Source organism: Festucalex cinctus, chromosome 13 (genome assembly GCF_051991245.1).
Source record: "Festucalex cinctus isolate MCC-2025b chromosome 13, RoL_Fcin_1.0, whole genome shotgun sequence".
NCBI classification, from domain to species: domain Eukaryota; kingdom Metazoa; phylum Chordata; class Actinopteri; order Syngnathiformes; family Syngnathidae; genus Festucalex; species Festucalex cinctus.
The window spans coordinates 21,639,029-21,663,969 of record NC_135423.1 but is presented as its reverse complement, the minus strand read 5'-3'; the positions used below and the strand labels follow the sequence as shown (position 1 = coordinate 21,663,969).

At 38.0% G+C, this 24,941-nt stretch overlaps 2 protein-coding genes across 9 annotated transcripts in view; one reads left to right on the top strand and one right to left on the bottom strand.

Annotated features, from left to right (window-relative positions):
* numbl (NUMB like endocytic adaptor protein) overlaps window positions 1-3,142 on the top strand; it is a 63,444-nt gene extending 60,302 nt beyond the window's left edge. For all 8 annotated transcript variants that reach the window (XM_077541608.1, XM_077541613.1, XM_077541612.1 and 5 more), the window contains one exon: window positions 1-3,142. This exon is cut by the window's left edge and continues 1,101 nt beyond it. The gene's annotated coding sequence lies outside the window, so the exon portion shown is untranslated.
* Window positions 3,143-5,555: 2,413 nt separating this feature from the next.
* On the bottom strand, window positions 5,556-24,827 carry LOC144033714 (zinc finger FYVE domain-containing protein 1). Its single transcript, XM_077542011.1, has 12 exons — window positions 24,606-24,827; window positions 21,701-21,982; window positions 20,022-20,244; window positions 18,379-18,596; window positions 18,179-18,285; window positions 15,479-15,587; window positions 15,269-15,366; window positions 15,085-15,202; window positions 12,203-12,373; window positions 8,690-8,882; window positions 6,902-7,000; window positions 5,556-6,663 (listed from the first exon to the last, which is right to left on the bottom strand). The coding sequence occupies exons 1-12, from the start codon at window positions 24,720-24,722 to the stop codon at window positions 6,428-6,430; spliced, it is 1,971 nt and encodes a 656-aa protein (XP_077398137.1). The 5' UTR covers window positions 24,723-24,827; the 3' UTR covers window positions 5,556-6,427.
* Between the last annotated feature and the right edge of the window lie 114 nt (window positions 24,828-24,941).

The window sequence follows — 24,941 nt, the reverse complement described above, 5'->3', positions numbered from 1 at the left end:
TCCTCCTAAAAGCTCTTTAATGGCGGATCTACAGATAACAATGTTGATTTCTTGAGGCTCCAATGAGAGCTTTGCAGATTGCTGGTCTGTCAATGGGAGCTTTTCACGTCTCAAAGGCATCACGGGATGATCTCAATCCTGTTTCCGCCTCTTTCCCGCTGTCATGTCCGCACGCCGGCTTTACTTTCTCGACCAGCTGCAAGTCCCTTGACACACTGACTGTCACTCAGTGACCCGCTCAGTGGTTGCTTTCTTTCAAAGGTGACTCAGATGCATTCCAATCCTATTGACTGATTTTGGCAGTATTTTTTCTGGTGAGGAAATGGTTAATAGCTGAATCGTGAGAACTGATTTTATGTACAGTGGATGAGAAATGTCTACACAGCCCTGTTGCTTAAGATATAACATTTCAAAACTTCTTCATAATGCGACCATGATGTGTACAACCCAATTTTAACACATTTGTTTGAGAGAGGAAGTACAAATGAACAACTGAGATAATGACTACATTTTCGGGTTTTGCTCTTGTACGAGTTTTTAAAAAACTGAATAAGAGTTTTACCCTTTTGTAACCGAAATAGTGGTTCAGATAAACACAATCGCAATACCTCGTACAGGAAGTACCCACTGGAAATACACCGGTAATAATAGCAAATTTTGGACACTTCTCCACTAATATATTAGTGTCATGAGTGACATGAAAATAATGTCTTTATCAACAGTTGACCTGGATTGGCTGGCAACCAGTTCAGGGTGTACATCGCCTACAACCCGGAGCCAGCTGGGATAGGCTCCAGCACCCCCGTGACCCTTGTGAGGAAAAGCAGTTAAGAAAATGGATGGATGGATGGATGGATCAACAGTTGAAAATTAGAAGTGTAAATGATGTCTACTTGCGTCATGGCATGCCGCATACTCGCTGGCGGCCATCTTAAGTTGCCACTCGCTAAGCCCGCCTAACTTGAATATTTTGATTTCTCTCCGTTTTCACATCATTTTTTTTTGTCTCTGCATCAAAAATTGCACTGTGTATGGCATACGGTAAGTCTGGGAGAAGTGCTATGTGCACATTTAATTGGTAAGAATGCAATCTCAAGTCCTACTTAAAGATCATCATCATGCATGATGTTGTCAGAACCTCAAAATGATTAAATGAATGCAAAGCCCATCGAGATAAATTTCACTTCAAAATGTAAACCTATCCTCTGTCAGTCACAATTCACGATATTAATGGCTGATACAAACAGTGAAGTTTGTTCTTTTAGAGGCTCTCATGACTCCATAGGTATCCTAGCATAGAACACACATTGCTAACAGTGTTTTTGCTGAGAAAAAAAACAAACAGAAGTTGTTATTAACAGTAGCAAACTAAGATGGCTGCTCTCTGGCTTCATGAAAGTCCATTCATATTTAAGACCATGGATCAATCACATTGCCATACCTACGGGAGTAACTCTGTCTACTCACACTTATGCAACCACATTATCTCTCTCGTTTATTTTTACCTTTGAAAGTTTTTTTTCCATTGAGTTGTACAGGTTAAGTCATATTAATAGTGGAAAAGGTTTTGAAATGAGCTATCTTCGTCTCACTTTTTTTTAATATCACAAATATCTGGCATTTGAACAGGGGTGTGTAGACTTTTAATAAGAGAACCCACTGACCATTAGTAGGGATTTATTGCCAAAATAATTTTATTTATTGTACTTTTTTTACGTTGACAAGTTATATTTACCTAAAGTCAAAATGTTTAAGTGTTTCCTTAAGATATTTTTATCCCATATATTTATTTTTGTTGAACTCTTAACAAAGACTAGGGAATCAAACAGGACCACAAAGGTCATCAATAGAGAGTCCGGGCATTGTGGGAAATGTAGTCATGTTACAGGAACCAAATCCCTGTGGATGAAATGTATCATGGCAAGTGTATATAGTGGCATGATGCTCCCACCCATACAGTGGGCACTTTTGCTTTTCCAGACAAATCAATAGAGCCTCACTTTTATCTCCGGTGGACATTTCTGTTGCTAAAATGTTCCAAGGCGCTGCAGAATATCCTCAACAGACACTTCGCAGTTGCCTGTTTCAGAAAACTCAAGGACAACAAATGTGATGCACTACCTTCCAATATTCATCAACTTGTTCAATTACAGGGTAGACTTGAATCAAATTCTGCTTGAATCTGTTCAGCTACATCAGTCTGTGGGGTGAATGATGACAGGTGTATTGGAGAACACAGTGAAAGAAGAAGAAGCCGAATGAACTGTACGTGAACAACAAAAGGAGAGAAGGAAGCAAAAGCGTTGAATTAAAGCATGAGATGGAGAATGAACATGATAACAAGATGAGAAATGGAACAAGACCGAGAGGAAAACCGAAGACAAAGACACTTTTGTCGCCTTGCCCACAATACAGACCGTCTGCCGCCTCCATCCCCCAAATCATGTTACTCAACTCTTAAAACCTGCATTGCAGTTTTTTTCAGTATTTATTTTTTACAACTTTAGTATATTCCATAATACAGTCTGCTAAGCAAGATTTACCAAACATACAAGACTCCTTTTATGTAGAAACTGAGACACCAGTGAGGTCAGCAAGTCTTAGAAAAGGTTTGGTACTATGAAGAACTATTTTAATGGAGGACTTTATCAGGTGCTCTAAATGAGAGTTAAATTGTATGAAGAATCTCTGACAATATTCCGTGCTTGTTTTACTATGATTAGTAAAAAAATATTTTTCAATGAGGCTGTAATGCTTTTTGATAGGCTGCCTTCTAAAAAGAAACTCTTTCATGGCGTTAAGTTCCCAATTATCAAGTGCTTTTTTTCCCCCTGACAAATCTTATTTTTTTCCACCCAGCCAACAAATCCAAATATAAGAAACAAGATCCTATTTTATTGTTCACTGAAAATATATTCTTTCACTGGACTTGTTTACAATGCCCTATAAATTATATGTAGGTTATTGCAACAAAGCAAACTAAATGACCTCATGAACTTGATTGTAAAACTAGTTTAGTGATGGTAACAGAAAACAGTGGAGTTTATTTTTAATCTTTATTTACAGATTTTTTTGTATTTAAACATACATATTTGTATTGTAATTACATTGTAAAAAAGATGAATAAAGTAATATAATACAATACCTGTGCATCGTTTGTAGCTTGTTTTTTTTTTTAACTTCATCCTCTATACTATTCTCTGAAGAATGTTGTGGAATAAGCATTTACAAATGTACAGCTGATTGTACCTAATGTTTTGTCCAAGATTACCTTTTTTCTTTACATTAATCAAATGATTATTCTTGGGTCTTATGTGGATGCATTTATTACGTTGAACCACCTAAAATAAATAAAACATCGTAGATATCAAGAGTTGGATAGTTAGAAACTATGATTTACAGTACTGTACTTAAAATGGCAAAAAAAAAAAAAAAAAAGATAGTAACCAGACCCTGACAGGATGTTACGAGCGTTGCCTGTGTTTGGGTCAAACGGGCTGAGCAATTCTGACGCCGTCGATGGAACAAGACGGGGCCGCCTTTCTCCCTCAAGGTCGTGAGAAATGCAGCAAACGTTCACACAGACACACTGAACTGGAATTGTGGCAACGGCAAGACTCACTCAACTATTATGTCCAATGATCGAAAGGACTGCCTGAGTCAGAATTGTATTGTAGATGAGTCAAAATGAAAAAGTGGAGCTCTTTATATTGCCAGTCCAGGGAATCCATTCATTTTGTAGAGGGGTTCATTCATCTTTGCCATGACATTACCACCAAGATGATTCTGCACTTTTGCTTTTTAAATCAATAAAATATAAATTACAAATAGAAACACTGACAAAATATTTACTAATAATTGCTTCTCTATTCAGGATGTGGAGATAATAAGTAACCAAAATAAAAGGTGTGTCAGAAAAGTCTGGTGGATCTTACAAAGATATCCTGCTACGTTTGTTTCGTTGAGCACTATAACACTTAGCACAATCAGTTGTAATTTTATTTTTACAATTTGAATGAATATCGACTTTGGAGAGAATATTGACACACAAATATGGGTAAAGTTAGATATCTTCATTAAAACGTGAAGTTCTCTCTGCTGATACGATACACAAATGAATACAGTGCAATGGCATCGTTTTAAGGTGAATATTGAGCAACCTCCATCGGAGGCAGGCGAGCCTCCGTTGCCATGGCTACGCAGCAAAAAAACTAATTCACATCTGGAAAGTGCTGTTGTCTGCAAAATGTACGTCCATACATATCAATTACAGTGCCTGGAGCAATAATAACAGCTGAACACACAATGGCATCCTTCTGGGAGCTCAAGGGAGCGAATGCCGGTTACACAGCAAGAAGGTCTCTCTCTCTCTCTCTCTCTCTCTCTCTCTCTCTCTCTCTCTCTCTCTCTCTCTCTCGCTCTCTCTCTCTCGCTCTCTCTCTCTATTTACATGAGCACTTAGAGAAAGTGTGTTTTTATTTTGCACTAAATGTCAACCACACCAGTTAATCATATACAGTACAGTATGGTCTTTGTCTAAAACAGTATTTTTAATTGCAAACATTAAATGTTGCCATGGTCAATGCCCTCCCAAAGCTATAGGAGGAAGTAATTACAGTGATTAATTGCATGTTCTCGCTCATGCTTTATCCAGCAGATTTCTCAGCCGCCTACAGCTTGTTGCAGCTGAAAAAGCATAGAATGTCATATTGACATAGATGCATAGACAGAAACATGTGGCTACACTGCAGGCCAACAGCTTTTTGCTAGACGTCGTCTACACAGGTTTGTAAAGTAGCATAACAAGAGTGATGACAATTTCAGATTTAAACATATATTGGCAGTTTAATATTTTTCAAAAACAAAAAGTGAACTACGAAAACATAAATTTGTTCAAGTGAACAAATTGGTGCTTATTTATATTTTTCTTTTTGTCATAAATTTGCACGTTTATTTTGTACCCAGTACAGTACAGAATCCATTATTATCGCTAATATCCTTCTAAAATTTGATTTGATAATTTAAGTTATTGGTGGCAACCCCCTTAGTAATTAAGCTTAATTTTTGACGACAAATTTTCAGTTTTACATATAGATCTTTTGGAAGTATAAAATGAGAGTGCACTCTCATTATCATTGCATATCGGACAGTCTCTTTCGAACGTAGTTGGCATTACGGGTGTCCAGTGTATGTTATTCTTCTCGTTTTGATACTATACACTATGAATAAATTACAGGCAATTACGTTGCATAATTATGTATTACTTCTAACTAGGACGTCATCATCAAAGAAAAGTAACCCCCGCTGCGAATTATTCAGGACACTTGACAGTTGGCGAATTCAACTCACTGGGATCTAATGTTTATATTCTTTTAGCGCCACCCTGTGTACATATTAGGCATCACACCAATGACCGAGCAGGCACAAATACAGTAGGCAGCAACGCTGTATTCAATTATGTATTTATAGCTCCGAACCCTTTGATATAATATTTGTCCAAACAAATATACATTTAAATGTAATAGGCATTTAAAATAAGAAACAGGAAACGTGTGTGTGAGAGAACATTGTTTTTGTAGAACAATTTGGCCTTTCTTTTTATTTAAAACAAACTGCAAAAAAAACGACACAAACTTCAGATGACTATAAGCATAAAATTTCCATTCCTACAGTGAGCCCCCACCATTATGTATTTCTTACACTGGGGACATATTGGATCATTTTAATTATCATAACCAATTTATTTTCCAGTCTGATGGTCCTGAGAGGCAGAGAGGCCACTTGCTGTCAGAAGGGTATTTCACACTTCGGAATGTCTTTCAATATATGCGACATATATTTTCCCATACTGTGGCTGCTAGGTAAGAGTAATGATGCGTGAATTTGGGATTAGATCATCTTAACTGCATCGTTTCCGTGCACGCAACAGGGTTAGCGCAAGCATTTATTGCAAGGACATGTCGTGGACACTACAGTCATACTTTTCTCCAAAGGTGACTTAAAAAGTTCAACTAAACCTTCAAAAATATTCATCTTAGGCAGATGTCGAATGAATTAAGAATAAAATCCTCTCCAACGATTTGAAGCCTCGCAAGACAAAATGTGAAGGTATATAAAGTTACTGCCTCTCTGGTTCTTGTGTTCGCCACTTTTCTTCCACAGGTGGCTTGCAGCAGGACTTCAAACCGCTGTCATATTTTAGAGAAGACAACGGAAAGCAGCTTAAATCTGTAGTCAAGACCACTGCTGATCTCTGATCAGTTTTGCTACTACATGAAGCAGACTCAGTTGGTGAAGGCAGAAGATCCCAAAAAAAAAAAAAAAAAAAAAAAAAAAAAAAAAAAAGTCTTCAGCCAGCCCCTGATATCAAGCCTTCTTCGTAGCAACAGATTGTCATTTAGTTGAACGTGAGACTACAAGCCGTGCTTTAGAGACTATCGGCGAGACTATCGTTGCACTGGTCACACACTCGCACCGGGTGGTCCCACCCCCTTGAGGGTACGGGCTTCGTGTGCGTGGAGCAGGGGCCGCACACCCCTTGACCACAGGCTCTGCAGTGGTGCTTGGATATGACTGGAGTGAAGACTTTGGAGCACTGGTGGCACTGGCTGATGTCCTGGTCAGGGACCCAGTAATCTGGTCGAGCCACATCCTTCACAAAGCCTACCAAAAAAAAAAAAAAAAAGAAGATATACAAGAAATAGTGGATTGACATGAACTGATTGTATACAGAAAGTTGGGCCTCTGGGTTCACGCTCATCCAGACTAATTGCATCAAAACAAAAATATGGTGTCTAGTGTATCCCATAATTTCTTGATCATAATTTGAGACCTAGGAACTGTTTTAAACTGCGAACAAAATGCATAATTCTTCCAAATGTGTTGATGACTTGAAACTTACAGAGTGGGTAGTCTACAGCAGTGCTGACGATGTCTAAGGTGGACTGAGCCACCTCCGCCACCCTGCGAGCGATGAGACCATGAGGCTCCGCCTTACACACTAAGAGCAAAAAGGAAAAAGAAAATACATGTGGCTGTTTTATAACTTGGCAGTAAAAAGGAAATCAGTACTAACATAAGACAAAATCCCCACCAAAGAGAGGGTATCAGCAAATCAGACTATACATAGATAGATACATATATGTATATGCATATAGTGTTTATACATTAGGGCTGTCAGTCGATTATGATTTTAAATCATAATTAATTGATTGATTTCTATAGTTAATTTGCAATCAATCGCGAATTAATCACACATATCTGTTCTAAATGTACAATAAAATATTTGTTCAAGTTTTTCATACTCTAGTTAACGTAAAAGTGGACTAATATGGTTACTGTATATCTTTTAGTCCAAATACAGTATACAGTATCCATCCATCCATTTTCTTGACCGCTTATTCCTCACAAGGGTCGCGGGGGCTGCTGGCGCCTATCTCAGCTGGCTCTGGGCAGTAGGTGGGGGACACCCTGGACTGGTTGCCAACCAATCGCAGGGCACACAGAGACGAACAACCATCCACACTCACACGCACACCTAGGGACAATTCGGAGCGCCAGTATACAGTAATTGTATAGTATAGTAATTGTATAGCATAAAGCCTGAACAACAATGCTTTTACATCAATTTTACTTAATTTTTGAATGTCTCTGGACATCATATTTTATGCTTTGTAATACTATTTAAAGCCTTAATTTCAGAAAATTCAATTTAATGACTTTTAATGCTTATTAATAACCTGCGGAAACCCTAAGAGAAGATAAGAAATATTTAAGATGGAACAAAGGATAAATAAACGATAAATAGTACATATGTATTAGGGCCCGGCCGTTTATAATTGGCGGCCGATTATAATCGGCCGATTATTGGCCTTCAAACATCGGCCAAAACAATCGCCCAATTGGGCCAAATGGCAGATTATTTCCCCCTTAAAACGTTATTGAAGAAAACCAAAGTTTCCGACGCTGTGAAGAGACCCTGAAATTTTTCTTAAAACATCGCTACCCTAGCGCTAACAGGAAGTTAGCAAACGCGAACAGGAAGCTACTATCGACTTCGGTAGTGTTTATCCTTCAAATAACGAATATCCACACACAAATCTTGTGGGAACACATAACCACAGATGAGGTAACACTACTGCGATTGGCTGGCAACCAGTCCAGGGTGTCCCCCCGCCTAATGCCCAGAGCCAGCTGAGATAGGTGCCAGCACCCCCCACGACCCTTGTGAGGAATAAGCGGTCAAGAAAATGGATGGATGGATGGAGGTAACACTAAACAAAGGCACAAATTATCCCCAATGTGTGAAAAATGAGTTATTTTAGTAGAATTCAATCGCAACTTTCTTCAGTACTCACTTTAAGTGTGTACGCCATGGATGCACGGCACCACACTGTCCCCAAGAGGCCAAAAATCACAGGAACAGTCAAGTCATCTTTATTTATACAAGTAGCTCTTTCAAACAGCCCTTAGCTATCAGTATTTGTATTATATCTATTTTTAATAAATAATCGACAGATTAATCAGTAATTGGTACCTGTATTTTTTTTCTGCCGAAAATCGGTATCGCCCTCAAAAAAATACATATCGGTCGGGTCCTAATGTGTATGTGTACAAAGAACCACCTCAAACACTTTCATGTAACTCTGATTAAACTTCACAAGCCACAAACAGGATGTTGACGTCTTACCCTGACTGTTGGTTTCGGGCGGTCCTCCCTGACGATAGCAGGCCATACACACCCTGACGGGACTGCTACCCCAACCCCTCTCTGGCACCGGCATCCTGTGGCTGGAACACAGGTGGCAGAAGCCCTCGCCGCATGAGCGACAGTGGTGCTTGCGCTCCGCCTCCTCAAACGCTTTTTGACAGCCATGACAAGCCTAACGAGCACGAGGAGGACAATAGAAAAGTTAAAAGGATCACTGTTACTCAGGGCCGGATTAAACCCCTTTGAGAGCCTAATCTGGCCTGCGGGCCATATGTTTGACACCCCTGGTTTAGACTCGGGAATGAAAAACAAAAATCAAGTTTTACTGAGATTAAAGACCCTCAGTCTAAACCCAATTACCGGTACTTAGAAATGTGCAGATAATTTAATTTATCTAAAAATATATCTAACTACCGACTATTTGCGTATCGACGCATCATGCCACAAGACGGCCGACAGCAAAGCACAAAATGGAGAGGCTTCAAACACATCAACAGCATCTCTTTGTCTTTAGTATGTACTACACACTTTCACAGTGAGGCTCCTCAAAAGTATTACCTAGCAAGGTAGCCTAAATAGCACCCTAGCACAAAGTGAAGTTACCCTCTTTACACAAACAGTACACAAGGGACAGCAACATGAAAAATCAACTTTTTGGAGCTTTTAGCCGTGTTAGAATGCTAATTCCTCACCAAAACATGATGGAAGTAGTGTTTTCCTCCTTTAGCCCCTCTATGAGAAATTCTATGTCATTCTGTTTTCCAAGCACCAGCCCCTGCCAACCAGATAAAATGAGTGGGTGCTCACTTTATGACGTCATAAGGTGCGGACCCACCCCCGTACCGCCTCTGTAGACTAAACGCATGCCCACTTTCTCTGAGACCTCCATGGGATAGTGACAAAAGTAGTCTTTAGCAGTAAACATTCTGTCCAAATGAATTCAAAGCAATCAATTATCCTTCACATTTGCAATGCCAAAGTCCAATGACAATTGTCTGTTTTAAAATCCCCAGGGTTCTGGCTGACACTTGTGTAAACTACAAGTAAAGCTTTTGCACTATTGAACCTAACTGAACAAGTAGTATAGTGGTTCGTGTGCTCGCTCTGTAAGTAGGAAGTCCCCAGTTCGAGACCAGCTCAGATTTCTCCCCCCACTCCTTCTTCTTTCCTCTTCTCCCCTCCTCCTCCGCGATTTCTTGCGGCAAGGAGCGGTTTTGTTTCAAATGTTTATTGAAGAATTGATGGCTTGCATTCAGAGGAGCGCTCAAACGCAGATATCCAACAGTAGACTGCAGTCGGCTCGCAATCACACGGGGAGAGGTGGGGTTTTATGTGTTAGAAAACTAACCAGCAAAACATCTAATATTTCACAAAAAATTACATCGCCATGGTGTCAAACGTAAGATTTAATCATTCTATGCCTATAGTTAACTGTAGGACGGGTTTGAAATACTGTGGTGTAATCCCTTTAAACTCATTCATTAAGAAATAGAGTACATGCAAACTGTGAAGACAAAGTAGACGACATGGCTTTACAGTAGCTGCACTGGAGAGAAGCAGAAGGCAGCATACTTGTTTCACTTTTGACTGTGCACGGGCTGCATTTAAAACAAAACAAAATAAAACGTTTTTTTTTGCAACTTATGAAGTGTAACATGTAACGGTTGTCGAGATGAATTCCTCGTCGGTTATCTTATCTGGCCGTTGCATTTCTACGTGTGAAAGTGCTAAGCTTCGATTTTTATTCGGCTAGTTTGGATTCACAACACATTTGGCTAACGTGCAAGAGGCATGAGCTTCCTGGATCTAAGTAAAAGAACGGCGATCGGAGACACAAAAAGCTGCAAATGCAAGTTGGCAAGTAAGTACTTCTACAAAATAAACATAAACGAACATATGAGCACGTCCCTGAAAGCCGCGGGGGACGTGCAGCTTCCCAACGGTATGTAGCTCGTCGCTGTGTTGACTTCCGTTCGCCGGATACAATTGGATACAGGGGGTGTAAATTTATCCGAAAATCAAGCACGATTTCCGGGTAAAGTCAACGGAGGTCTCGGTGTAATGGAGCTTTTTCTTTCCGTTATTTCTCCGGAACCGTACGTCCTACGGGGAAAATGACACATATCTGACACATATCTGGAACCGTGAGCACAGAGATACGTGGCTCGTTGTCGTGCGACGCCGGATACGGGGGTGTAAATCGGGCCTTCCTGTATCCGAAAATCAAACACAATTTCCGGCTAAAGTCACGGAGGGGTCCCGGTGCCGCTCCGGAGCCCCATAAAAAGTACTTTTTTCCCCCAAAGTTTTCTATCAAAGCTACCGTGTTGCCTGATGCTCTAACTATGTCATATGAAAGATTCAAATTTATTTCTTTATTATACATATATACAACACAGTAAATTTCTTCATAGTCTATTATTTGGCTTCTGTTGTCCTATGGCCGGGGGAAATAATAATAATAAATAAATATACTATATGTATGCATAGTTCTGATGCCAATGAACATTTTGGGTGGTTGAAAGAAAAAAAAAATTAAAAAATGACTTAGTTATCACACCTCAAAGTAGAATTACTGATTTGGCTAAAATAATCGCAAGGAGATTTTTATGAGTTAAATTACCATTGTCAAAAAATTTGACATGCATTGAAAAAATTGTTGTTATAACTTATTGCCTTATTCCAAGCTCTAATTATGTCATATGAAGTATTAATTTTTTATTTATTTTTTATACATGTATACAGCACAGTTAGTTTTCTTCATAGTCCATTCTTTGGGCTTGTATTGTCCTAAGAGGGGGGAATACATAAAAAAAAAAAAAAACTTCATATGTATGGATAGTTCTGATGCCAATGAACATTTTGAGTGGTTGAAATAAAAAAAAATATTAAAAATTGACTTAGTTATCACACCTCAAAGTAGAATTACTGATTTGGCTAAAATAATCGCGAGGAGATTTTTATGAGTTAAATTGCCATTGTCAAAAAATTTGACATGCATTGAAAAAATTGTTGTTATAACTTATTGCCTTATTCAAAGCTCTAATTACGTCATATGAAGTATTAATTTTTTATGTATTTTTTATACATGTATACAGCACAGTTAGTTTTCTTCATAGTCCATTCTTTGGGCTTGTATTGTCCTAAGAGGAGGGAATACATAAAAAAATAAATAAAACTTCATATGTATGGATAGTTCTGATGCCAATGAACATTTTGAGTGGTTGAAAAAAAAAATATTAAAAATTGACTTAGTTATCACACCTCAAAGTAGAATTACATATAAAGTAATGTTATACACTTCGAGGGTACAACTGGTTTCAAGGCACGAGGGTTAAGGACCACCAACAAAACAGAACATTCAAACACAGACAAACACACCCTGCCAGCCCATACGAATGCAATTTGTCACTTTAATAAGTGATTTATACTTCCAGATTAGATCCACTTGAATATTTTTGCAGTATGTCTTGAGTTTTTTGCGGCACTTACCATAATCTCCGTGTTGGGTCTCCAGTATGGTGGCGCCACCTGATCAGTGAGCCAAGCAGTGACGGCTTTAGTGGGGCCAGTGCTGTATTCGGATACCGACTGGATCACGTAGTTCATCCCATCTAGGACCCTCTGGGCTGCATTCTGGTGGTTGGTGAGGAAGGTGTCCGACTGGAAGGCGACACAGGTCAGGATTTACAGGAAAAAATATTTACTACTGTTATAGATTGGGAATTTTTCATTTTAGTTTTAATTTCGTTTTGAGTTTTGTTTTTTAAATTGAGTTAGTTTTAATTAGTTTTCAGAGTGGTTCTGTTACTTTTTATTAGTTTTTAGTTTGCTGGCAAGGTTAATGTTGAAACAGTTTGTGATTATTCAATACTGTTGCTGTGGCAATGCACTGTTCACCCAGTCAAAAATAAAGACCGCTGATTTAGGGAGTCTAAACATGGAGGAAAACTGATTAGACTTAGCAGTTAGCACACACATCAGGCCTGGAAAATTTTACAAATTTATTAATTTATTGTGGTTAAAAAAAAAAAAAAAAAAGACTCAGTATTGCCCCCTAGAAAATTTCACCAAAGCAGCCCCAGTTGTACATTTCACCTAGATTTATGGAAAAGTTGAAGGCTTATGTAAGAGCCCAAGAAAGACCTACAAAAAAGTCTTTTGGAGCCATTTGCTTATAGGAGGTCCGCCATTTTGAATTGTTTTTTGTTTTTTTTCAATTTTGGCCCCATTTTTGGCCTTTTATAGAGGACACTTTTTAAACAACTATTAGAGATTTTATCCGACTGTCTTCAAATTGTGGGTGTTTCATCTGAAGATGTTCATGATGAAAAGTAAAAGCAAAGCTTTTTATTTTGTCGAATGCTGTTGCTGTGGAGATGCCGCTTGATATGATAAATTACTCTGATTTTAATGGTCTTAACATTTGTGAAAACATATGAACATCACCCCTGGCAACCTAATCAATATTGCATTAGTTTGTTGTGCATTACAACAAATGCTCATTATCACCACCTAGAAAGTTTTAATAAAGCAGCCCCGGTTGTCTATTTCATTCACATTTACAAAAGATTAAAGACGTGTAAGAGCACAAGACCTACAAAAGAGTCTTTTGGAGCCATATCGTAATTCTAATAGGAAGTCCACCATTTTGAATTTTCTTTCAAAATTGACCCTATTTTTTTTGCCCCACAGAGGTTACATTTTAAATAACTCCTAGACATTTTATCCGATTGTCGTCAAACTATAAGTGTTTGAGGATGATCAAGATGAAAATTAATGCAAGAAACTTGGACATAGGGATGTAACGATACCGGCAATATCGTGATATTGTGATATTAAAACTGCCACAATATATTGTTGTTGTCATGTCACAATATTAAAAGCAGCACATCTGTTCAAAAAGTCAGGTTGACTTCCATTTGTTTAGTTCTAGCGCCCTCTGGTGGCTACTGTTTTTTAAAATGCAGTTTAATTTTCAAAAGGCATGTTTTGGCCCTTCAAAATGTTTAAAATTCACGCTACTGGTCAGATGAAGCATAACGTAATATGCTTGTGAACCGAGTCAATATGTGGAGGAACTCAACGTGTGCGTACATTAGCAAGTAAGTGCTAATGTATATATATACATATATATATATATACATACATACACACACACACACACACATATATAATTCGATTCGATACCGATTAATCCCGATACGAATTTATAAGTCGATTGTTGCGATTTTTTTTCATTCAAATTTAGAAAATACTAATCAGCAAGCTTGTAGAGTGTAATATATGAAAATGTATTATTTATTTATCTGAAATTTCAGTCTTATAGAGCTTGTAATCTGTTTCATGTTTGAACAGCATTAAAATAAAATATTAAGGCTTAATGTTCCGTTCATATAACATTCTTCCATGCTCAAGGTGTGAATCCTAACCCGAAGTCAGACGTTTTGTTGAATATTTTTCCATTAAAAATTGAAGTTTAAAAATCGATTCACACACAAAAACAAAAACAAAACAAAAATCAATTTTTTTTTAATCGATTCGAGAATCGCGCGATGTCGTATCGCGATATATTGCCGAATCGATTTTTTTTAACACCCCTAATATATATATATATATATATATATATATATATATATATATATATATATATATATATATATATATATATATATATATTATATACCGATTAATCCCGATACGAATTTATAAGTCGATTGTTGCGATTTTTTTTCATTCAAATTTAGAAAATACTAATCAGTAAGCTTGTAGAGTGTAAGATTTATATGAAAATGTATTATTTATTTATCTGAAATTTCAGTCTTATCGAGGTTGTAATCTGTTTCATGTTTGAACAGCATTAAAATAAAATATTAAGGCTTAATGTTCCGTTCATATAACATTCTTCCATGCTCAAGGTGTGAATCCGAACCCGAAGTCAGACGTTTTGTTGAATATTTTTCCATTAAAAATGGAAGTTTAAAAATCGATTCACACAGACAAAAAAAAAAAAAAGGCAATGATGATAAGACGTTGAATCGGTAAGACTACCGAATGAACAATTCTGAGCTCTTAAAAAAAAAAAAAAAAAAAAAAAAAAAAAAAAAAAAAATCGATTTTTTTTTTATTGAATCGATTCGAGAATCGCGCGATGTAGTATCGCGATATATCGCCGAATCGATTTTTTTTAAACACCCCTAATAAATATATATATATATATATATATATATATATATATATATATATATATATATATATATATATATATATATTTTTTTTTTTTACAACAAGGCTACTGAGTGCAAACTGTAAAAGGGTTTAAAGCGTTTTAAAATTCCATCTTGCATTCCATGAAGAAACGATGGATTACTTACCCCCTCCCAAACGTGTTTGACCTCAGAACGCACCACGCTGCTCTCAGGGTCCTGATTCCCTACCCAGTACTGTCTGCTGCGGTAGATGACGCCACAGCTGGCACACTCTAACACATAGCTGAGGAGAAAGCGGATGATCAACACAGAAGGAGTGGACGGAAGGATATGTAAAAGAGGAACCTACCCCGACCAGGCAAACTTGGCAAGACCAAACCACGGGTTGTCAGAAGATGCTGAGGTTTTAGGCACAACTGTCACTTCTCTGCCACCTTCATAGCACCTCTGGTGGGTGACATGATACAAGAAACTGATTCAAATCTAAACCATTTTCCAAAGAAGAATCAGATCAGCTCATTGGCTGGCTGAATATATTGATGTCAAGATCTTATCATACCTTACAGATAAGAACTTTGTTGTTGTACTGGTGCGCATAGTGGCATAGTCCATCTGCCATGTGAGGGACTCTGTCTCGCAAATGGTTCATTCCATTTTTGCAGCGAATACTGGAGGCCACCCAAAACACATGGCTCAGATCAACAAAGCAGTTTTCAGGTTTACTTGCATAACACTGTATATGTTCAAACAACCCAATTGATTGATTGGGTGATTATTACAGCAACTCTAATAAGGAGATAAAACTAAAGATATGAGAGAGTAATCAGTAAGAACTAGGGCTGTTCGATACCACTTTTTCAGACTGATATCAGTACAAGTATTAATTATTAAATTATTAATTATATATTATTTAAATTATTTTATACTGTCTTGCCCTTGTTTGTGTGTGCCTTTACTGAGAACTCTGTTCATGTTGTACCCGATTTCACCAGTTAGGGGCAGTGTGGTTCCGCACATTCTGATACACAGTTAAGTTGTAGCCACATTTGAGAGAAGGAAAATGTCACAATCAAGTTGTGCCAATAAAAGTTTTTTTTTGTTTGTTTTTTTTTGCAGCGTAGGATGAGCCTATGCCGGTGAGTAACGTTAAAATGCTGAAGCATTTTGTATGACTAGTCGTTCTTTTGAGTGATAAAAGTGCTATGAGTAGCACACTAATTAGCATTAGCGAGTCAAACTGGGGTAGATCATGACGATTGTTATGTTCATCTATAAGTTGAATCAAATCATTGTCAATCAAATCATTTTGAATTTAAAATCGACTCTGAATTGAATCGCGGGGCCAATAATCGGAATCGAATCGAATCGTGTGGCAGTCAAACATTCCCACCCCTACCAAGTACTGTACTGTGCATTTGTCCCTGTAAGCCTCAAGGCCAATGGAAGGCATAAAGGAATATTGCAGAATAGACTGCTTGCTGTATGGAACAGAGTCAAGTTCAGATTCCCACGTTTAACAGATGACCAATTATGAAAAGTTATCAATACACAAGGTTGGAATTTTAAGAGAACGCCAGTTCCCACGAGTGGACAAACGGTCCCCCACACACAGGCACAGCATTTTTAGAAGGAAAAAGAAGAAAGAAAAAAATCTGTACATGTGAGTGCAAAGGCAAACCAGTACCCCATGCACAGCTGGGTGCATAGGTGGAGATTAAGTAGCCAAAACAAAACAGAAAACCTAATCTAGTTGGACCTTCTGAAAAACAAAAGATTTCTATCTACACAGGTGCAGGGCCTAATTATTATTGGTATTTCTCTTTATCAGTAGTGGTTGCAAAAGCAAAATACAAGGTCCTGTTGAACAACAACTGCAGGCATGACGTCAATCAGAGAGAAGGGCATTGTTAAAAAAAAAACACTACAAATTTTTGATCTTAGGAAAAAAAATGTAGACACATTTTTGAAACAGCAAAGCTTTGCTTATTTTTATTGAATCTTTAGTCTTGATTAAGGTGTTGGAGTCCGAGACTCTCATTTCATCTGACCCTGACCTTAGCGTTTCATGACTTCAAAACCACTGTGAGATAATGAATGTGGACAAGTGTGTACACTAGGTCACGATAAGGGCAATAGCGTGATATCATGATATTAAAACTGCCACAATATTGTTGTCGTCATATTCACAATATTTAAAAGGAACGCATTTGTTAAAAAAGTCAGGTTGATTTCCATTTGTGCAGTTCTAGTACCCTCTAGTGGCTAGTTTATTAGTGCAATTTAATTTTCATTAGGGATGTTTTGGCCTTTTATGTTTAAAATCTATGCTAATTGTCAGATAAAGGGGAACCTAATTTGCTTGTGAAGCGATCAATGTGTGCTTGCGTTAGCAAGTAAGTACCTCAATATTGTTATTAGAGATTGTAGGTGGTTTATATGCATTGCTGTTATGTACAAAAGCACAATATTGTGCTTTTTTTTTTTTTGCATGAACTCTCTTTTTTACAATATTGTGATCTCTTTATAATATCGCCAATGCCCCCACAATATCGTGATAATTATCGTATTGTAACCTTCATAACGTGATAATATCGTATTGTGATGTTTGGATATTATTACATCCCTAGTGTACACCTTGGGAATGTGGTTATTCTATCTGGAATAAAGTTATCATTAGCCCACAGTTGTTGACCGCACATTATTGAACATAATAATTTGGCAGTGAAGCTTCACTTCCCTTGTTCCTTGCTGTTATTCTTTGGTCCCGCTGCTGCTCGTATGAATGTATTAAGGCTACTGGCGATCAGGCTAGCGACATGAGGCTAACCCCGATTCAAGTCACATTATCCGAGTGTTTGCTGATTGAATTTTTTCCCCCCTTGTTTCATCACATCTTGTTTCGGTCCGATTGTTTCAGAGAGAAAAGCCTTTTGGTACAAAACCGGGAATGTCCTCTCGGGCCATTATTGGCAGTTGATTTTCGTCGCGTCGATATTAGCACAAGCCCGTTTGTGGTAGCATCTGAGGTCCTGTCATAAGAGGGTGTGGACACATGGCAACTACATTATCTCAGTTGTTTATTTTTACTACCTCCCTCTTAAAGAGTTTTTTTTTTTTAGATTGAGGTATAAAGGTCACATTTGAACTGATTTTTCTTCTTCTCTTTTTTTAAATATCTTAAAAAACTGACACTTGAACAGGATCTGTTTAACAATTGTACAAGAGGGAGAGTGTTAAAATGGTTTCATAACTGACTTACTTGCAACTCAGGCAAACAGCAGAGCAGGTGAAGTACTCCTCTCGGAAGAAGGTGTCCAGATTCAGCTTGTCATCTCGTAGTTCGCCACAGAACCTTTCGCTGAGGGCCTGAGAACACACACAATGAAAAACAAAACATTGTTGACAAGTTACACAGGCAAACCACCAGCATGGTAATACACCAATATGCACTGCTTATACCTCCAAAGCTCGAAACACTATGCCAGGGTGGCGGGGCGAGCGTGTGTGAGTGTTGTGCACTTGCTGTCTGAGAGCATCCAACAGTTCACTGTAGTTGGTGGGAGGCGTGACGGTTTGGGTGCCGATGTACTGTACCGAACTAAAGGCATCGGTCGCCAAGCCCAGATCATGAAAGCGCCTCTGGAGCAGCATGTCGGCGTGGCCAGCCACCTTTGAACCTCAACCACACACACACGACAACATCGAATTACACTCACAGTTGAGTTAAAGACATCTGTCAGGTTAAACTGTTAAGAAGTGGACAATGGGCTCTTTGCACAAATCCACTACTTCCTGAACTCAACACCACTCCTTCATTTCCTGTCTTTCATGAGTGGACAATCTGATTAATCCAGGTGTGCCTGATCTCAGTAACTACAACAACATTGGCCAGACACACCTGGACTAATCAGTTTGTCCACTCATGAAAGACAGGAAACAAAGTTGTGGTATTCAGTTCAGGAAGTAGTCTCGCTATGCAAAGAGCCCATTGGTTTTCAGAGTGTTCACTAGGGGTATAACAATAATATCACAATATTTCAAAGAAATTTGCGGTGACGATGTTTGGTTGTTTGGTAATAATTATTGAACAATAGATTTGTGATTGGTGCTTAGCACTTTTATTACAGCACAATATATAATTCTCGTCAAGAGCACATTAGCTTAGTGTCCGGCTAGCATCACAGTCACGTCAACTCGGCGGCGACTTACCAGTCACGATAAAATAACCACCGCGGGTTGTTTATCATGGCCAAAAAATACGCAACCACTTCAGTATTATCCAACCACCGTCTGCTTTTTTTATTTTTTATAAGGAGTGCGTCTGATCAAGAACTTTTGCTCACAGCCACACACTCCGGCATTGTTTTTATGCAACAGCAAACGACGCGTGTACGTCCAAATGGACAACATAATGTATGATGTTATGGATTACGTCACCACTTCACTTTCGCGCTATTTCAAATTCCATCCATTTTCTTGACCGCTTATTCCTCACAAGGGTCACGAGGGGAGCTGGAGCCTATCTCAGCTGACTTTGGGCAGTAGGCGGGATACACCCTGAACTGGTTGCCAGCCAATCGCAGATTTCAAATTCTTAACACCCAAAAAAATACACTGGTAATATCGTAGAAGGTATGATATGGAACAACACTAGTGTTCACTTGTCCATCCATATAAGAAGGGCAATTTCTGTTTGAATATGTAAGACAACAAGGTTATTCCATTAAGTCAGATGAGCACCATCATAACCTAAATGTCAAAAACAAACAAATAATAAAAGTAAATAATTCTAATTGGAGTTCTGTACTCCATTTGTCTTTGTTAATGAACATGCTACTTCCTGGTAAATGGGGAGTGATGTAAGTAATTTGGAATAGACGGGACTATGCATATGCAATTCAAATCAAATTCTGCCTTTTGTTGTCGGTAATAATGGATCTATATATTCTTACATAAAGGGTGCTTTTAGGCGTTCCATGTTTTCTTTTGTGTCAGTCACTTTCAGTGGCATTAAAATGAACAAGAAAAAGAACAAAACCTGTCGGTCTCTTCATTTTTTTTCCCCATGGCTCTATATATTAATAACATGTATAATTATTTACCATGTCCCAGCAGCTGTGTGTGCGTGGTTTCCTGAAAGACAATAACAGCAGGTCCAAGACATGACAAGGGCACATCCAGACCACAGCGGCTTGACAGGGCCTTCAGCTCGGGGGTGAAGTGTTTCAGATAGGCCCCCGACGCACTGCTCAGAAACTGGAAAATGTTGTTGTGCAGCCGCTCGGCTCGTGTTCGATAGATTACTATATCCGACACTGCCAGGACCTGAAAGAGTGGAGAGTGGAGATGAGAGAACTACTCTACTAATCAATTGCAATGTAATGTAAATAACCTGAACTACTGTTGCGAAAAGTTGCGTCATTTTGAGGGTTTGTCAATACTTTATTGGCTTATTGCATTGGATCTCATTAGTATTGTTCACATGGTCATCATATTGAGACAAGGCAATGTACTGTATATCAGTACTTATTCCTGTTTACAAATCAGCTAATTGACTTACACAAGTCGCATTTTATATTTTGGGGTGAAACCATTGAGCAATAGATTATGCATAATTCAAGGTTTCTGCAGGTACCTGAAAATCTAATTTAATGCTTTTTAATGCAATTTAAAGCTAATTTAATGCCCATGCCATACTCATGTACGCACACGCAGACACACACAAACATTTACAGGGCTAAGTAAATTATAATTTTTAATTGTAATTACTCATGTGATTTCCATAGTTAACTTGCAATTAATTGGAAATTAATCACACATTCTACATTATTGAAAATGTGCAATAATATATTTTTAATGATTTTCATCCCCTTGTCACTTAACATAGTGGACAAACAGCCATCCATCCATTTTCTGAACCGCTTGTTCCTCACAAGGGTCGCGGGGAGTGCTGAAGCCTATCTCTCTGGGCAGTAGGCGGGGTACACCCTGAACTGGTTGCCAGCCAATCGCAGGGCACACAGAGATGAACAACTATCCACACGCACAAGCACACCTAAGGACAATTCAGAGTGTTCAATTAACCTGCTATGCATGTCTTTGGAATGTGGGAGGAGACCGGAGTACCCGGAGAAGAGCCACACAGGCACGGGGAGAACATGCAAACTCCACACAGGAAGGCCGGAGCCTGGACTCGAACCCGAAACCTCAGTACTGGGAGGCGGACGTGCTAACCAGTCATCCACTGTGCCGCCCAGTGGACAAACATGGTTACTAATAATACAAATGTGGTTGTCTCTTTGTTCAACGATACAGTAATTTTACTATAAATAATGTTATTTTAAGTTAAAAAGATATACTCAATAGTTAATTAGAGTGTGACACACTGAGTCATAAATTTTTCTCCCACTAGGTGACAGTGTTTCATGCCGGACATTGGTACGATTATTTTCCTTTTCAAATTCTGAGCAATTGATACTTGAAGCATGAAGCAAATCGTGGACTGCAGTCCATTTAGTTAATTGTAAATTACAACTAGTCGACAGTCCAAAAAGATAACATTTTTATCACATTAAATATTGCTAAATTGTGTTATAACGCCTCCTTTGCAAAATGCATTTAAAATAAAGCATTTACAACATTGTTTTTATATCAACTGTTTTTTTTAAATTGTTAAAGCCTCTGGACATTTTAATGACTGCTTTTTAATGCCATTTAAGGTCTTAATTTTAGCAAAATTCATTTAATGACTGTTAATGCTTTATAATGACCCTGCAATTACCTTTAGCAGAAGCCTCATTCTCTGGTTTTGATTGGTAGTTGCTCCAAACAAGCCCTCGGTATCCAGGGCAACCAGGCTGAGGGAGGGCTCGTAAGCGGCCCAGACACCCACTGTACATGAGCTGGAGGACTTGGAGGTAAAAAACACACCCTCGCCATTGAACAGGATGTGGTTCAAGGTGTGCGACTTGCCGTCCCCGGTATAGCCAAATATGGAGAGAACTTTGACACCTGCCACATCTGCACAATTAAGCCTCTCAAGAAAATCCGACTCACTGTGGACCTGAGGACAAATAAGAAATGGCATTATAGACCAGGGCAGGATGGTTATGCTGCAGTTTCAATACAATTACTGTATAGAAAATTTGAACAGTGTTATTGTCTACAATTCCTTCTAAATGTTTTGGAACTGTAAGGCTGATTCTTTTATTTTTGCGGTAGACGTAAAACACTTAGGTTTGACATCAAAAGAGATCAACATTTCAGCTTTTATTTCCAGGTACTAGTATTTACACATTACACATCTGACACACACCTTATACCAGTAAATCAATTATTCCTTTATTTAACCAGAAAATAAAACTCATTGAGACCGACATCTCTTTTTCAAGGAAGGGTGATTTACAAAGAAGGCGGAGCAAAATGCCCATCATAACAATACATTCTAAACATCAAAGAACAGAATATGCCCATCTATACATCCATTTTCTGAACCACTTGTACTCACTACATAAAATTAAAACATAAAAGAGATCCTGGGAAAAATGCTTTTGTAATACACTTTAATGCAAACTAAAATTTTAGCTTTTTACTCATTGAATCAACAAATTAATCGATAGTATAATCAGTTCTAAAAATATTCCATTGTGACAGCCCTAGTGTGATTGTACGTTACTAAAACATCACTCCTCGGAGCCTTCAGAATGCTGGCCGCTGAGCTGTTGGCCCGAGTTTTTAGCTCAGTGGCAGCGCTCTCCATTCCAAAGCCGTGATGGCGGCACAGGTTTAAACACAGAGTGGGTGGGTACTGGACATTGCGGGAAAAACGCCACTGGTTACACTTGGTTAGCAGTGTAACCAACACGGCACCCAGATTAGATTAATCTGTATCACTATCAACCATTCCTTTATGCAAAGTAAGGACATTATTACAAATTGACACTACAGTATATAATTATCAACAGAAGTGAATTCTGATTTAGTTACTGGTTTGATCCATAACATGATAGAACAAAAGTTGATCATGGTTTTCCAAATTAAAAGAATTGTTTTGTTTTGATTCAACACAAAGATAATCAGTAAGTTTTCATGGAGGACTACATAAATTGGATAATATTTACTGTTGAGAAGCTGAAGTAACGAGCATTTGGACAATTTCCAAATTCAAAAAGACACTGGCCTACATTTTATTTTATTTTTTTCATTTTGTGTTGCATGATTTTTTTTTTTTTTTTTAAACTGATTCTATACAATTTTTGGTCACCGATTTCAAATCTGCCATCATTTTTTTTTGCCGCATTTGATATCCTTATATTAGTGGTATTTTATACCTTTTATTTTTATATATATATTTTCAATCAATACCAGTTTAACTTTTCAGTCCTTTGCATAATTGTTGTCAACATTAGCTTGTTATAGTTGACTGATTTTCACATATTGGAGCACTTTAGTGCAGTTGCCTACGGCACATCACTTTTTTTTTTTTGGGCCCCTATACATTGTCCCTATTGTGGGTCTCCCGGGTCTACTATTGTCCAAAACTTCCTATTCTTGTCATAATCACATTATTTGGCTACGTATTGTACTTTTTGGTAACTATTTTAATTACCAGCTATAAACCCACTTTGTTAAAATAAATAAATAAATAAATCACTTTGCGAAAATTTTGAATTGCACAAAAAAAAAAAAATCTTGGTTTGCAATAAAAAAAATCAACAACTCGACCTTTCAGAAAAAAAAAAAAAAGAAGTCATATTTGGATTCAGCACCCCAAAATTATATAAGAACAAGTATGTGCATAAATGCCACACATTTTTTTTTGTTGATCAGTGGTAACGATAGGATTAATCAATTATCCGAACATGATTAATTTGATAATAGATTAGTTAGCACCACCTCTAATGAGCAACAAGATGACAGCTAGAACACCTTGTCCGCGAATTAAAGCAAATACAGCAAAATTTCAAATACACCCTGCCAAAATGTATGGTAAGAAAGGGAAAGTTTTAAATTGACCAATCTCCAGACGTAAATCCTTAGGCTCTTTCATCTATTTTAAGTCTACCTCTTATACGATTTAAGATGTGGCGTTTCGGAACAAAAAATGTCTTATCAAGATGATTTTGATAATAGCTGGAAATGAAAGCTGAACTGTTGATCTTGTCTAGATTGAGTGTAGCGGCAGCACATTATGATTTGTCTAAACTTTCCATTGAGCTCTATGATTGGAATCCACTGTAGACACTTTTCTTCACTTTGACATCTGCCCCAAATCGCCGAAATAAAAGTTACTGTTTAGTAACAGCCAGATAGAGCAAATAAATTACTATTTTACTTTCCTATTCAACCAAAACATTCAACAAAAAAACTGAGACAAAATGACATTTCTATTAGTGTAATCGTTGTCATAAACAAAATGATTCCAAACAGTTCGTGAAGGTCAGAAGGGTTGGATGACTCACATGTTTTTGTTTCGTTTTTTACAATAAAGTCGTTATTAGAGACTTTCTACTAACAACCATAGCCACAACATTGTCAACATTTAAACCTGACAGTGACTGTCACAAACAGTAACATTATCGCGGAAACAATCGCAATACACTGTTTTTAACAAAATCGCTCAGAGTTGTTTTGGCTTTCGTTCTTAGCCTAGCAGCTAATTGTTAGCGATTGTGAGCTAACTTCACCTGCAGGTTTTCTTGGTCATCCACCAACAGGAAGCTCTGTACGCCGTCGGGACTCTCCTCTGGTTGCATCGGACTCAGTGAAATTTCCTCCGTTGATGTCATGAGTACTTCAGACATCGTTGTTCATTGAGTTAATACATGTTCATTGACGATCGAGGGGAAAACAAAAGTTGAAGCCCCGACTACTGGTGTCAATCAAAACAACAGCGCGTGGACGCTGAGCTGAAAGAGGAGGAGCTAATGCGGACGCATATTATGACGCAATACGTCGTTTTATTTGGTGGTCCGTGAGCGCCATCAAGTGGCTAGCATGCTGAATTACAACAATGAGTACGT